At 43.0% G+C, this 14,716-nt stretch overlaps 1 protein-coding gene across 7 annotated transcripts in view; it reads right to left on the bottom strand.

Moving 5' to 3' along the window:
* Positions 1–14,277: 14,277 nt before the first annotated feature.
* ASB12 (ankyrin repeat and SOCS box containing 12) overlaps positions 14,278–14,716 on the bottom strand; it is a 139,021-nt gene continuing 138,582 nt past the window's right edge. For all 7 annotated transcript variants that reach the window (XM_019718863.2, XM_074323412.1, XM_019718864.2 and 4 more), the window contains one exon: positions 14,278–14,553. In XM_019718863.2, the coding sequence (XP_019574422.2) occupies positions 14,420–14,553 (134 nt within the window). In that variant the 3' untranslated portion in view covers positions 14,278–14,419. The remainder of the gene's footprint in view (positions 14,554–14,716) is intronic.

Genomic DNA, 14,716 nt, shown 5'->3' with positions numbered 1-14,716 from the left:
AGATCCAGCTGCTAAACTGGTAAGAGAAGGACTGCTTTCTCTGCATGTGTGGAGCACAGGAACTGACATGGCTGCTAGGGATGGGATCTGGCTTCGGTTCTGCCTCAGACATGAAGTATGACCTTGGCCAATCCCTTTTCCTCTCTGGGCCAGTCTATCACCCCATCTACACAAGGAGGGGCTAAGACTAGTCAAGTTCCTTGATCTCTTCCAGCTCTGACGGTTCAACTCAATTCTTTCTATAATATTTTGAGATGTTCTATGATCTTCCATGACATTCTATATATCTCCAACAAAACCCAGCAATTTGAACATGAGACCTCCTATCCTAGTCCCAGGTCTAAATAAATGGCAGGAAGGAGGGAGCTGCCACTGGCTGGCTCATTGTGCAACTTTGCTGAGCAAGTACCTTCTCTTCTCTAGCCTCAGTTTCCCCACCTGGATGGCTGGACTATTCTATTTCCCTGGAGCTGTGATTTCCTGTTTCACAAAGTCCTGATTCTCAACTGTTGGACCTGATTTGAAGGTGTCTTTTTTTTAATGCCTCCTTCATAGGCTTCCCCACTGCCTCATGCCTCTGGTTGCCTGCCAGCTGTTCACATTTCACCCAGAATTTCGACTCTTTGAAGTAGGCCAAAGATTACAATTTGGAGAATACCGTTTCCAAATCTGGAGAGCAGGGAAACACAGGTCCAGGGCAGCCTCAGCTGTGGGAAGGGGAGAGAGGAATTGTGCAAAGTAGTCAAGTGGTAGGCTTGAAATAAACCTCAGGTGAGGGGGCACTGTTGTGCTGCTCCTGGCACAGGATCTAGTCTTCCATGTCCTCTGCCCAGCTGCCAAACATTCTGCCATCCCAGTCAGCTTTGGGACTGACAGATATTGGACATTGGTTTTGGCCCAAAAGCATTAGGGCTTCAGGAAAATAAAAGTAGTCTTTCACATGCTAAAGAGGTCTCCCAGCTGGGTGGCTTTCTTCTTGGTCCTGATATTTACAAGTCTCAGGAGGAGATTGTATATGTGCACATTAAAGGGGAAGGGCATGGGAGGGGTGGCACAGCTTCTTGTTTGTATGGCCCACTCCTCCCCAGAAACAATGTAGGGAAAGACCAATTGTGGGCACAAACTTGTACCTCAAAATGCCTTCTTGAAGAGAGAACCCTCCAGGCCCCCATTCCACGTGATGACTGACACATGGTAAACTTGTTCAGTCACTATATGGGCTGGTGGTGGGGGCAAGAATATTTTCTTAAATTTCTTCACCTAAAAAGATAATCTCTCTGCTGCCCAGTATCTTGTGGTTGCAGTGAAAAGCCCATGAGAACAGATGTGCAGGCTGTGTGGAAGTAACTCCACAAACTCATGTAGACAGTCCACATGAGTACAATGCTCATTTCTTTCTTCACCAAATGTTCCATGGGCCTGGCCTCCAGATAGGCATTAGGAAGAGGGGGGTACAGCGGTAATGTTCTGGGAGAAGAGGTCTCTGATGATGGAATTGTGAGAAGAGCTGGTAAAGGTGATCTGGAGCATTGTGGATGAAGAGATTCCTTCTCCCCAGGGTTGGGAGGGGCATCAGAGAAAAGTTCCCTGGAGGATGGCCTTGCTGATTATGTCAAGTCAGAGAAGTAGGGGAAGGATTCCTGCTCAATCCAAACCCAATCAGTGTGAGAGGATGTGGCAGGTTGGGCAAGAGCTAGGATTCTGGACCCCTAGGGCTGAGTATTTGTATAGGTGGAGAGGAAGAAATGGAAATTAGGCTAGAAAGATAGGACTGGGACCAAAGTATGAAAGACCATAACTGTTCAGCTAAAGTGAGGTTCAGCTAGCTAAGTTTGTCCTTCCCAAGCAAGCAAGGGGTATACTGTAGTGGCTCTGCTACCAGACTGCCAAGGCTGGGATGCTGGCCCCACCACTTAGGAGTGGTGTGACCTGGGCAGGTTATTTTACCTCTCTGAGTAACAGTTTTCTCTTCTGAGAAATAGGAATAATAATAGTATCCATGTCTCAGAGTTGTGGTGAGAATTAAATGAGTATTCTATGTGAGTGCTTAGCACAGAGCCTAATACACACAAAGTTCTCAATAAATGTTAGCTGCTGCTGCTGCTATTGTTGTTGGTCTTCATATGATCCAATGTACAGATGTTCAAAGTTATAGAATCCATAATATGACTTTGAAATCACTTTTTGATATAAACACACATGAGCTTGTGATTCCGTATACATAGATTTTTTTTTTTTGATTGTGCAGAGCCAGACTGAGTTTCCCAGGAAAGAGGGTCTCTTTGTTCATCTTTGTATCCTTAGCACTCAACAGAGAGTTTAGCACAAACTTACTGCTATGTTTGTTGAACATAGTCAAACGAGGCATCTTCAGGTCTAATATCAAGCTTAGTTGCCAGCATCCAAGGTGTGATGTTGCCACTTTCTATCTCTAGTACCAACTCTGTGCCAGGCCCTGTGTTTGGTGTCGCACACATAATAGTGAAATAGAGAGCTTCTGGCCTCAGAGCAGCCAGTGTGGTAAAGGAGGCATACAACCTATGAGACAAATGCCCTGCAGTTTCCAACTGGGGCAAAGCACTGGAGAGTGTGGCAATCCACTGAACTAAGGAATATAGGAACAGGATTAGGAAAATGTAATGATTCTCTTTAGACCATTCTGAGTTTGACTTGTCTGAAATCCCACCTCTGGGCCTTTGCACTGTTGTTCTTTATGCCTACAATGTTTGTCCTCTGATACTGAGATAGTTTCTGCCTCATTTCCTTCAGATGTCTACTCAAATGTCACCTTATTTTAGTGAGACATTCCCTGGACACTTGAAATATAAGCTAGAAATTCTGTTCCTATCTCCTTTACTCTACAATCCCTTAATTGGCCTTTTTTCTTACCGATAACATTTTTCACCTCCTGGCTTATTATTTTTATTCTTATTTTTTTATTTATTTTATTGCCATCTTAATTGTCTATTTCCCATCATGATAATGAAAACTTCATGAGGGCTGACAGACAATGAATAAAATACATAAGTAAAATATATACTATGTCAAATGGCAATAAATGGCATAGAGAAAAATAGAACAGGGAAGGGGTACAGGGAGTACTGTGTTTCCAGGAAAATAAGACCTAGCCAGACCATCAGATCTAATGTGTCTTTTGGAGCAAAAATTAATATAAGACCGGTATTGTATTGTATTATATTATATTATATTATATTATATTATATTATATTATATTATATTATACCTGGTCCTATATTATATTAAAATAAGTCCAGGTCTTATGTTAATTTTTGCTCCAAAAGATGCATTAGAGCTGATTGTCCGGCTAGGCCTTATTTTCAAGGAAACAAGGTATTGGTGGGAGTGTGCTATTTTAAGCAGGCCAATTGGGGTAGCCATTACCAAAAGGTGACATTGAAGCAAAGATCCACGGGAACTAAGGGAGTAAACCAGGAGACTATCTGGAGAAAGAGCATTCTAAGCAGAAGGAACAGCAAGTACAAAGGTGAGAACATGCTGCAATGTTAGAGGAACAACGTGGCAGCCAGTGCAGCTGGAGCAGAATGAGTGTGGGGGAAAGTGGTAGGTGAGGGAGTCAGAGAAGACATGGGAGGCAGATGGTGTATGGCTTTGTGAGTCATTTTAAAGACTTTAGACTTTGTAGGATTTTGAGCTGAGGAATGGCATGGGGAGCTAGCTGTAGCAGCAAGGGAGGAAGCAGTGAGACCTAGAAGGAGACTCCTATAGTGATCCAGGTGAGAGATGATGGTGGCACAGATCAGGGTGGAGACAGTGGAGGTGGTAAGAAGCAGTTGAATTCTGAATGTATTTGGCAAATAGAACTGGTCAGACTTGGTGATAACACCTTAGATGACAGGTGTGAGAAAAAGAAAGGAGTAAGGAACAGGAGCCCACAAAAGCCCTGAGAGGGAGGGATTGGCAAGGTGAGACCACAGCCAGGAGAGCTGACTCTCCCAGAAGCTATGGAAGACACAGGGTTTTGTGAAAGATGGTGTTACCAAAAGTGTTTGTGAAAGATGCTGCCCAGAATTCCAGCAAGATAGAAAAGATGCCGTGGATGTGGATCTGGGAAGTCACTAGTGTTGTGGGCAAGGCCAGTTGGAGCAGGGGTGAGGGTATACATGAGACGACAGTAGGGTGTTAAGAGAACTGTCTTTGAGGAAAGAGAGAATGTATGCAACCTCCCTATTCCAGAAGTTTGACTGCAAAGAGACGGTAGTTATAGGGGGCCCGGGGTTCGAGTTTATTTTTATAAGATGGAAGGATGTGAGCTTGTTTATATGCTGAGGGGGAAAAATCAATCAAGTTGAAGATACAGGAGACAGGATAACTGATGGGTGGAAGGCCCTGGATATGGGAGGGACATGGGATCCAGAGCCCCTAGAGATGAGTTAGCCTTGGCTGGGAGAAGGGACCAAGACAAGAGGGAAGGAAGGGTGGATGCAATAGAGTTTGTTCTTATGGAAAGTTAAAGATGTCATGCCTAAAGAGCTCTACCTGCTTTGAGGGGTGGGAGGCAAAGTCCCTAAGTGAGAGGAAAAGCAGTAATAGGAGAGGTTCAAGGAAGCTTGGTACTATTGGACATGGTTTGAAATAGTTAATGCACAAAATGAACAAGTTGATAAAGGCCTAATTGGGATGTGACTGAGGAATGTATGCTGATCCCATTAAATTACATGAGATCCTGCTTCCTAACTATGTGACCTTGAGCAACGTACTTAACCTCTCTGTGCTTCAGTAGCCTCATCTTAAAAGTGTGCATGAGTAAAGGAAGGCCATTGAATTAAATGAGTTAGTCCATGCTCAGTGATTACTGAACACAATCCCTGGCACATAGTCAATATTCAGTGCATATTAACTCTTTAGATTTCTATGATGATTAATTATTTCAATTTCTTCTATGGTGTTTATTAGCCCAGGTTTCGGAAAGGATGATGGCTTGAGCCAAATTTATTGTGTTACTGGGTGAGAGATTGAAGTGGTTGAATAAATACAGGGTCAAAGTTATACAGGGAAGGAAATGAAGACAGGGGAGGGGGCAAATGGAAAGAAATTAGAGGATCAAGTGGTGCCTGAAACATAGTGCCTGACACAAATTTGGCCTCAATAAATATTTTTTGAGTAAAAGAATGGAAGATTCTGTGGGGTCAAATTATAGGGTTCCAGAAATGTCACTTCTGTAAAAGTAAACAGTTCTGGCTGAGAAGGGGGACCTGCCTTTCCAGGTGAGGCCAAGGAGGTAGGTGGTAAAATGGAGGGTAGATAGTGTTATGAGAGTCAAGGAGGTGAAGGAACTGCAGGTAAAGGTACTTGAGGGGTCGTGGACTGGACCCTGCCATCAGCCCAGCCTCTGCTTTTCTACTGGGAGAAGGCAGCCTGTGATGAGAGAAGACTGGCAAAGTAGGAGCTAGCAAGTAGACTAGTGTCTGAAAGCTAATGTCTTCTGTGACTGTAGGTGGACAGAGGTTAGAAGGTACCAGGATGAAGCAGATGGTCATTCATCTTGCATCTTGGTCAAGCAGATGGCTTAACCAAAGAACAACAGGATTCCCTGGGGCTAGGGAAACAATGAAGTCCCTGTATATTTTGGAAATAGCCGGAAAAAATAGGGAAAGGGAAGGCTCTCCCACATGCCCAGCCCCTCACTCTGGACTTGCCTCAGCCCCTTTAGCCTATCTCCATGCCTAGGGCTGCCACATTTTCCTGACTTGACACAATACTCATTAATGCTAGCTCTATCATGGGGTCCAGGCCTGGGCCTTTGACAGCTAATGATCTGCTACTCCTCTCAGCAAGGGAGAGCCCTGCACTCATATTGCCCAGGCCTGTGAAAATAAGTTATGGCTTGCCCCCCTTCCCCCAGTGCTCGCACTCACACATGAGGCAGAACATGTCATCCTGGGAAGAGCCTTGCCCTGAGAAACAAGGAGCCCCATGTGTTTCAGTCCTGGCTCTACCATTGCCTTACTGTGTGATCTTGGGAAAGTTCCTTTCCTTCTTTGGGCTTTAGTTTTCAGTTTCCATTACTGTACAAAAACGTTTATGCCTATCACAAAATTATTCTAGAAGTAAATGAAATGTTGAGTGCATAAATAATTTGTTAACAGTCAAATCCTCTGTGTCTGCAAGAGAGTGGTTAAATTAATGCTGCCAGAACTCATGCATATATGGTCAATTCATTTATGACAAAGAAGCCAAGATACACAACGGGGAAAGGATACTCTCTTCAATAAATGGTGTGGGGAAAACTGGACAGCCACATGCAAAAGAATGAAATTCGATCACTACCTTACACATACACAAAAGTTAACTCATAAAGGATTAAAGACTTGAATGTAAGACCAGAAACCATAGAACTCCTAGAAGAAAATATAGGCAATAATTTCCTTCACATTGGCCTTGGTGATGATTTTTTGGATTTTATACCAAAAGCAAAGGCAACAAAAGCAAAAATAAACACATGGGGCTTTCTGGTCAAGAAGGCAAGGTAGGCACATATTGTGCTTGCCTCCTCTCATGACTACATCAAAATTACAACTAAACTATAGAACAACCATCATTGAGAATGGCTGAAGTCTAGCTGAACAGAAGTCCTACAACTAAGAGCATACATAAGAAGCCACCTCGAGACTGGTAGGAGGGGCAGAGATGCATAATGGGCTGGTCCCATACTTGCATGTGACCATTAAAAATTGGGAGGGCTATCTTAGCTGCAGATGTACCCCTGGAGGAGCATGGGGTCCCAGCCCAAGGTTCCAATGCTGCAAAGAGAAGTCCCCACAACTTCTGGCTGTGTAAACCACTGGATATTGAGGCTGAGTGAGATGGAGGGCAGCTGGAGACCCAGGCATTCCTCTTAAAGGATCCACACACACTTATTTGTTGATGAACTAACTTGCTCTGAGCTCCATCACTGGGACAGTAGCTCGAAAGTCACCAAGGACATATGGGGAGGAACTGAATGGTGTAGTTCAGGGTGAGGGCTAGAGGGGCAGCTTTCTCCCAGACAGAAGTTCTGACAGAATCCATTGTTTCTTTGTTGAGCCGTCCTTCCAGGTGCCCACCATATCTGAGTCTCCATCAACCTGGCCAACACCTGTCTCTATGCCCTGGTGATTCCCTGAGACCCAGTCCCACCCAACTTTCAGGCCTAACCAAGCCACTTCCAGTGGCTTTTCCATACAGATGGCCTGTTTTGGCTTAAGCTGTGGACTTTCCTAAAATCTTTCAAAAGTTCACAAACCCCCCAAAAAGCAGCATCTGGCCTCAGCATGCCCAATACCTCTTACTGAGAAGCCCCAAGCTCAGCTCTAGTGGCAGCCAGCCTTGATTCATGGATTGACCTCTCAAGGTACTTCCAAGCCCAGTGCAGGTAGTAGCCATCTGTGTATTGCTTCGTGGCTTATGCCAGCTGGCCCTGGGCAGGGGACAGACTGTGGCTTAACTTGGCCTGAGGCAAGGCCCCTCCCAGGAGGCCCTGGGGCTGGCATTCCCACTGGCCAGCTGCAGACTGAGCTGGAGCAGCCACCTCCAAAAGTGACACATCCAAAGGATAGAATGGGCAGCCACCAGAGCCCCACTAAAGTGAATCCTGCTCTGTGGGTCATCCTTTGCACAACAACTCCTCCACTGTAGTCAAAGCCAGTCCTCACAACCAATCAGCCTGAGGGACAATCCCTCCCATTAATGTACAGACAGCAACTAATGCTCAACCAAGACACACACAACCCACACAAGGGACACACCTGGAGCACCCAGCTCCGGTGAACAGGGAAACTGCACTACTGGGCCCCACAGGACACCTACTACATAAGGCCATTCTACTAAAACCAGGAGGCACAGCAGCCCTACTTAATACATAGCAACAAACATGTGGAGGCTGTCAAAATGGGGGAGACAAAGAAACATGTCCCAAATGAAAGAACAGAACAACACTCTAGGAAAAGAACTAAAAAAAAGGAGACAAGCACTCAACCAGAGGCAGAGTTCAAAACACTTGTTATAAGGATGCTCAGTGATCTCAGTAAGAACTTCAATAAAGAGATAGGAAACATAAGAAACAACCAGTCAGAAATGGAATACAATACCTCAAATAAAGACTACATTAGGGGGAATCAGCAGTAGATTAGATGAAATAGAGAATTAAGTCAGTGATTTAGAAGATAAGCTAGCATAAAGCACCCAATCAGAACAGCAAAAATAAAAAAGAATCCCCCCGCAAATGATAATAGTTTAAGGGGCCTCTGGGACAATGTAAAGCATACCAACATTCACATCATAAGGGTACCAGAAGGAGAAGACAGAGCAAGGAATTGCAAACCTAGTTGAAGAAATAATAATGGAAACTTCCCTAACCTGGTGAAGGAAATAGACATATAAGCCCAGAAAGTGTAGAGAGTCCCAAACAAGATGAACCCAAAGAGGTCCACACCAAGACACATCATAATTAAAAAGCCAAAGGTTAAAGACAAAAAAAGAATCTTAAAAACAAAAAAAAACAACAAAAAAAACCTCATAGCATTGTTTATTAAATGTAGAAGTCTTCTTTAAAATAATCAAACAATTGTACTTGCTTTATACATTCGTCTGTAGACCTGGATTCTCCCCTGTTCTCCTCCATTTCAGTCCCTTTGTTCCTTTGTCCTTTGAGGATTTTACCTGTGCTGACTTGCCCAAGCCAGGATCCTGCTCTGATGTGTGCAATGTCTCTGCCTGTTTGAATCCGACAAAGAAAGAATCTTAAAAGGAGCAAGAGAAAAGCTGTTAGTTACCTACAAGGGAGCTTCCATAAGATTGTCAGCTGATTTCTCAACAGAAACTTTGCAAGCTAGAAGGGATTGGCACAAAATATTCAAAGTGATGGAAAGCAAGGACCTACAACCAAGATTACTCTACTCAGCAAAGCTATCATTTAGAATTGAAGGACAGATTAAAGAGCTTCTCAGACAAGAAAAAGCTAAAGGAGTGCATCACCACCAAACCAGTATTACAGAAAATGTTAGAGGAACATCTAGAAGAAGGAGAAGGAGAAGAAGGATAAAAAATATGAATAAAAGTAGCAATAACTACATATCTATCAATAATTACTTTAATGTAAATGGATTAAATGCTAAAATCAAATGATAGTGGGCTGAATGGATAAGAAAACAAGACCCTTACATATGCTGCCTACAAGAGACTCACTTCAGAGCAAAAGACATACAGAGACTGAAAGTAAAGGGATGAAAAAAGATATTTCATGGAAATGGAAATGAAAAATAAAAAACCTGGGGTAGCAGTACTCATACCAGACAAAATAGACTATAAAACAAAGGCTATAACAAGGGATAAAGAAGAACCCAGTAATTCCACTTCTGGGTATTTATCCGAAGAAACCCAAAACACTACTTCGAAGGGACGTGTGCATCCATATGTTCATTGCAGCATTACTTACAATAGCCAAGATATGGAAGCAACCTTGATGTCCATCAATGGATGAATGAATAAAGAATAAGTGGTACATATGTACAATGGAATATTACTTAGCCATAAAAAAGAATGAAATCTTGCCATTTGCCACAACGTGGATTGACCGAGACGGTATTATGCTGAGTGGAGTCAGACAGAGAAAGATAAATGCCATAAGATTTCACTTATATGTGGAATCTAAATAACAAAATATACAAACAAACAAAACAGAAATTCATAGGTACAGAGAACATTTTCATTGTTGTGAGATAGGAGGGGTGTTGGGGGGATGGGTGGGAAAGGAGAAGGGATTAAGAAGTACAAAATGGTAGATACAAAATAGTCATGGGGACGTAAAGTATAACCTAAGAAATATAGTCAATAATATTGCAGTAATTATGTACAGTTTTCGATGGATACTAGATTATCAGAGTGATCACTTTGTAAGTTATATAAATGTCTAATCACTATGTTGTACACCTGAAAATAACACAATATTGTATGTCAACTGTAATTGAAAAATAAAAAATTTATCAAAAAAAGAAAAACAAACATCCAAATGGGACAACATCAAACTAAAAAGCTTGTGCACAGCAAAGGAAACCATCAATATGAAAAGGCAACCTACAAAATATATTTGCAAATCATATACATATGATAAAGGAGTTAATATTCAAAATATATAAGGAACTTATACAACTCAATAGCAAAAAAAATCTGATTAAAAAATGGGCAGAGGATCTGGAGAGACTTTTTTTCAAATAAAATATACAGATGGCCAACAGGTACATGAAAAGGTGCTCAGTATCAATAATCATCAGGGAAATGTAAGTCAAAACCACAATGAGATATCACCTCACACCTGTTAAAATGGCTATTATCAAAAACGACAAGAAATAACAAGTACTGGTAAGGATGTAGAGAATAGGACACCCTTGAGCACTGTTGGTGGGAATGAAAATTGGTATGGCCACTATAGAAAACAGTAGGGAGATTCCTCAAAAAATTAAAAATAGAACTACCTTATGATCCAGCAATTCCACTTCTGGGTATTTATCTAAAGACAATGAAAATACTAACTCAAAAAGATATATGTAACCCCATGTTCATTGCAGCATTATTTATAATAACTAAGATATGGGAGCAACCTAATTATCCATCCATGGATGAATGGGTAAAGAAAATGTGGTGTATATATATACGATGAAATATTATTCACTCATAAAAAATGAAATCTTGCCATTTTCAAGAATACGGATAGACTTTGAGGGCATTATGCTAAGTGAAATAAAGCAGACAGAGAAGACAAATAATGTATAATCTGACTTTTATGTGGTTGCCAGAGGTAGAGTCGGGGGTCTGGGTGAAATGGTTGAAGAGGATTAAAAGGTACAAACTTCCAGTTACAAAATAAGTAAGTCACGGGAATGTAATTTACAGCATGGTGAGTATAGTTAATAATACTGTATTGCATATGTGAAAGTTGCTAAGAGTATAAATCTTAAAAGTTCTCAACACAAGAAAAAAAATTGTAACTATGTATGGTGATAAATATTAACTAGATTTATTATGGTGATCATTTAACAATATGTACAAATATTGAATCATTATGTTGTACACCTGAAACTAATATGTTATATGTCAATTATATCTCAATTTTTAAAAAATGTAATGCTGCCAGATTTGCCCTGGCAAATTAGAGAACATGTTCTCCATACTTCCAGCAAGTGAATCCTATGACTGTGCATGTTCTATTCTAAGAACTGAAGTCTTCACGTCTAAAAGACCAAGGTAAACTGGGTGGTGAACACACAATGGGATTTATAGATGATGTAATACAGAATTGTACTCCTGAAATCTATGTAACTTTACTAACAATTGTCACCCCAATAAATTTTAATCAAGGAAAAAAGAAAGAAAAAAGAAAAAAAGAAAGAATTAAAAAAATATATGAAACACACAAAAAATTTTAAACAAGTAAAAAATAAAAGACCAAGGTATTCAGAGTCCTCTCCAGTCTACTCCTCAACCTAGTTCTCATTCAAATATATTGAACTCGAACCAAACTTAACTGATTATCCAAACTGCCCTGCTTTTTTCTCACTTCTGTCTTTGCTCACTGAGTATCCTTCCAGTCACACCTTTTCTTTCCTCTGCACTGATTAAAACCCTTTCCCCCAGTCAAGGCCAAGATCAAATACCACCTTTTCCATCAGACTTTCCCTCAAGATCACAGCTGAAGGGGATCTCTGGTTTCTGAGTTCCAATAGGCCATTTTGCACATTGGATCTAGTCTTGGGGGCCACCTTTCTGAATAAAGGAAAATAATTTTTCCATTGCAGGAGAGAATGCAGACTGATCAGTGGCATGTGAGGAGCAGAGGCAACCCCAGGAAGTAAGGGAGGGAAGGAGGAAGGGAAGAAAGGGAGGTTAAGCGGAGACAGGGAGAGAGGGAGAGAAGGAGGGAAGGAAGGGACCTAAGTCACTTGAAAGGGTTAAGATTTGGCTTTCTTGGAAGCTGGTGGCTGTAGTGGGAATTAGGGGGTGGAGGAGACTAGGTTACCATATGAGACCAACAAGAGACTCAACAGCCAAGGGAGAGATTTCACTCTAGGAACAATGACATCACCTCTGCCTCCTCCTCACACCTCCTGAGGAAGGTTGTCTCAGAAGGTTCGTCATCAGAATTTGAGATGATCCATTCCAACCCCTGGCCTTTTGTCTGGATAGAAATGGTTAGGCCTGGGGAGTGGAAGGGACTAAGGCACAGGACCACCAGCAGCACAGGCAACTGAGAATATAACAGCCAATAACATGGCCATTTAACTTTGTCCGGGTCTCAGTCTGCTCATCTGAGAAATGGGGCTAAGAGTTTCAGTCATTTCTCCCTGCCTAGAATTTTGTATGCTTCTACATCCTCCTCACATGCAAATCCTTTGAAATTCCCACTGTATCCACATGCTTTCATAGGTCAACCAGAGAGTTTGTGTCCCAGACGGCACAGGAGGCCACCCTGGCCAGGACCCATTTGAAAGGTGCACTTTCCTGGGGGCCTATAGCAGATGGGGTTGCTGAGGTTGACTCCTAATGCCCAAGGGCCCTGACTTAGGGAATGGGGGGCAGAGCCAGAGGAACTCACTCCTAAGTAAGAGACCTGGGGCTGCCTGCCCTGAAGACCTCTGTCTATGTTTAGAGCCTAGTCCTTTAGTTATCTTACTCCTTGGAGATAAACAGTTGCACTACTCTCCAAAATGCATAAGAATGAAAGTCTGGAAGCTGAGCAGTATAGGACCATAGAGATAGATAACCAGTTCTCTTGCCTTCCTTCCTAAAGTCTCCCAGGCACTAGGAACTAGGGAGAGTGGGAGAAGTAAGAGGTGGGAGAGACAAGTCAGTGCAAGACCCCATTACCTGCCTCCCTTTCCCCATGATAGATCATGATGTAGGGGGTCTGTGAAGGCAGCTCCCAGGAAGAGCTTTAAACATCTATAGTGCTTCCCAGGAACAAATTATCTGGGCTCTCCTACCCCAGCCCTTTATCTTGTATCTTTCACTGTTATCCACATCCCACTCAGGTGTTGTACAGGAGAAATGCAAGAAGGTACTGTGGAAGGATAAAGATTTACCAAAATGAGGATGCCTGGATCTGAATGTGGGTGGTTATCTGTGCTGGTCTTGTTTTCCTCCTTCCCCTGCTCTTCTGCACATTGTAGGGGACTGACCACTGCATTTCCTGGGAGCCCCCATCAATCATCTTCTGGCTGGGTTCAACCAATGGGAGGCATTGGTGGGAGGGTAGGAAAAATGGAGAAGGCAGTGTATTTGGCCTCCGCCTTTTGTGCTTCTGTTAGTATCTCTGCTGTGTATATTCTATGGCTCCTGCTGTCAATATACTTCTGGTTGGTTCTGCTGTGTGATCCCAGCTCCAGACTCAGGTCACACCATCTCCTCTCACTGCTCCTCCATTTCTCACCTTCCCCTGTTCTGCCTTATATTGCAAGGGGCCTGACCCCTATATGTTCTGTTTCCCAGGCTCTCGTATTAGTTGACTTCCATTTTCCTCCAATGAGAGAGACATTGGAGGCAGATTGAAGGGCAAGAATGAGGGAAAGGAGAGGGTATTTCTTCCTTTCCTGTAGTTTGGGAAGCGTCGATGGTTCTAGCACCCATGGTTCTAGCACCCATGAATAGGCCTGTTATTCCACTTTCCATCAGGTGACCCCTGTCCCTGGACTCTGTACACTCTCCCTCACTCCTTCAGCCTATGGATGGTCTTGGTCTCCTGATGCCACTAATTTCTTGGTTCCCTTCCTGTCCTGCTTGGACTCTCTGCCTAGTACCAGTTTCTTTTCTGCATTAAATTCTGTCATATTTGGTAGTTTGTTTTCCCAGTTTGATCTTGATTACAAACTGGACTAGTGGGAATGCAGCCTGTGATTCAAGGTGAGTGAATGCGAGGCTCCTTGGCCACTTGACTCAATAGGAGATTTGGTAACAGCTCCTGAAAAGGTGCATTTCACCAGCCAGAGAAATGGAGGATGATAAAGGGCTGAGCAAGCTGATGCTAGCCCTCCACCCACTTGAATTCTTCAGAACCTTGCTTCTAGAGTATCACAGCTCCCTATTCTCTCAAAAATTTTGGTTGGGGAGGTGTGGGCCATTGAGTTAGTTTTCTCTTTTTCTCTTTCAGTGGCAAGGACCCCTATACCAATCAAATACCAGATCATTACCATCCTTCTTCATGGCCAACCAGACCCCTACACCCCAGTTAGCCCCCCACACACACACCAGACACAACAGCCACCAGGATTGATTTTGTTGATGACTTTATTGTGGAGGATAATACAGGAAAGCAGCTCCAAGTGAGTGGGTGGATCTATAGTGCCCTCTAGCTACCTGGGTCCCCAGGAGGTTTTTGGAAGCATTATGGGTTTCTGGGTAGACTGAAAGTTTACAATTGGTGTTTAAGGTAGCTAATCAACACAGGTGGAATATCCAGCTTGTCGATGGCTTGTGGCCGGTTGGCCTGGCGCAGGGCTCTGCGGATAACTAAACGAGCCTGTGACAGTAGTGACCGTGGAGTGGCTACAGCAAGGAGAAACAGGTCATGAAAAACAATTCTCAGGGTAACTCTCCCATCCAAGGCTGCATTCTCCCTGCCCTGGCTACTGCAGCCCTAACTGTTCTTTCCCTTCTAAGAAATGTCCCCCACCCTCCCTCAATTCCTGGTACCAAAGGGGGACACACT

The sequence above is a fragment of the Rhinolophus sinicus genome, chromosome X (assembly GCF_036562045.2).
Source record: "Rhinolophus sinicus isolate RSC01 chromosome X, ASM3656204v1, whole genome shotgun sequence".
In the NCBI taxonomy this organism is placed as follows: domain Eukaryota; kingdom Metazoa; phylum Chordata; class Mammalia; order Chiroptera; family Rhinolophidae; genus Rhinolophus; species Rhinolophus sinicus.
The sequence above is the reverse complement of the archived record's forward strand: the minus strand, read 5'-3'. Positions and strand labels throughout refer to the sequence as shown.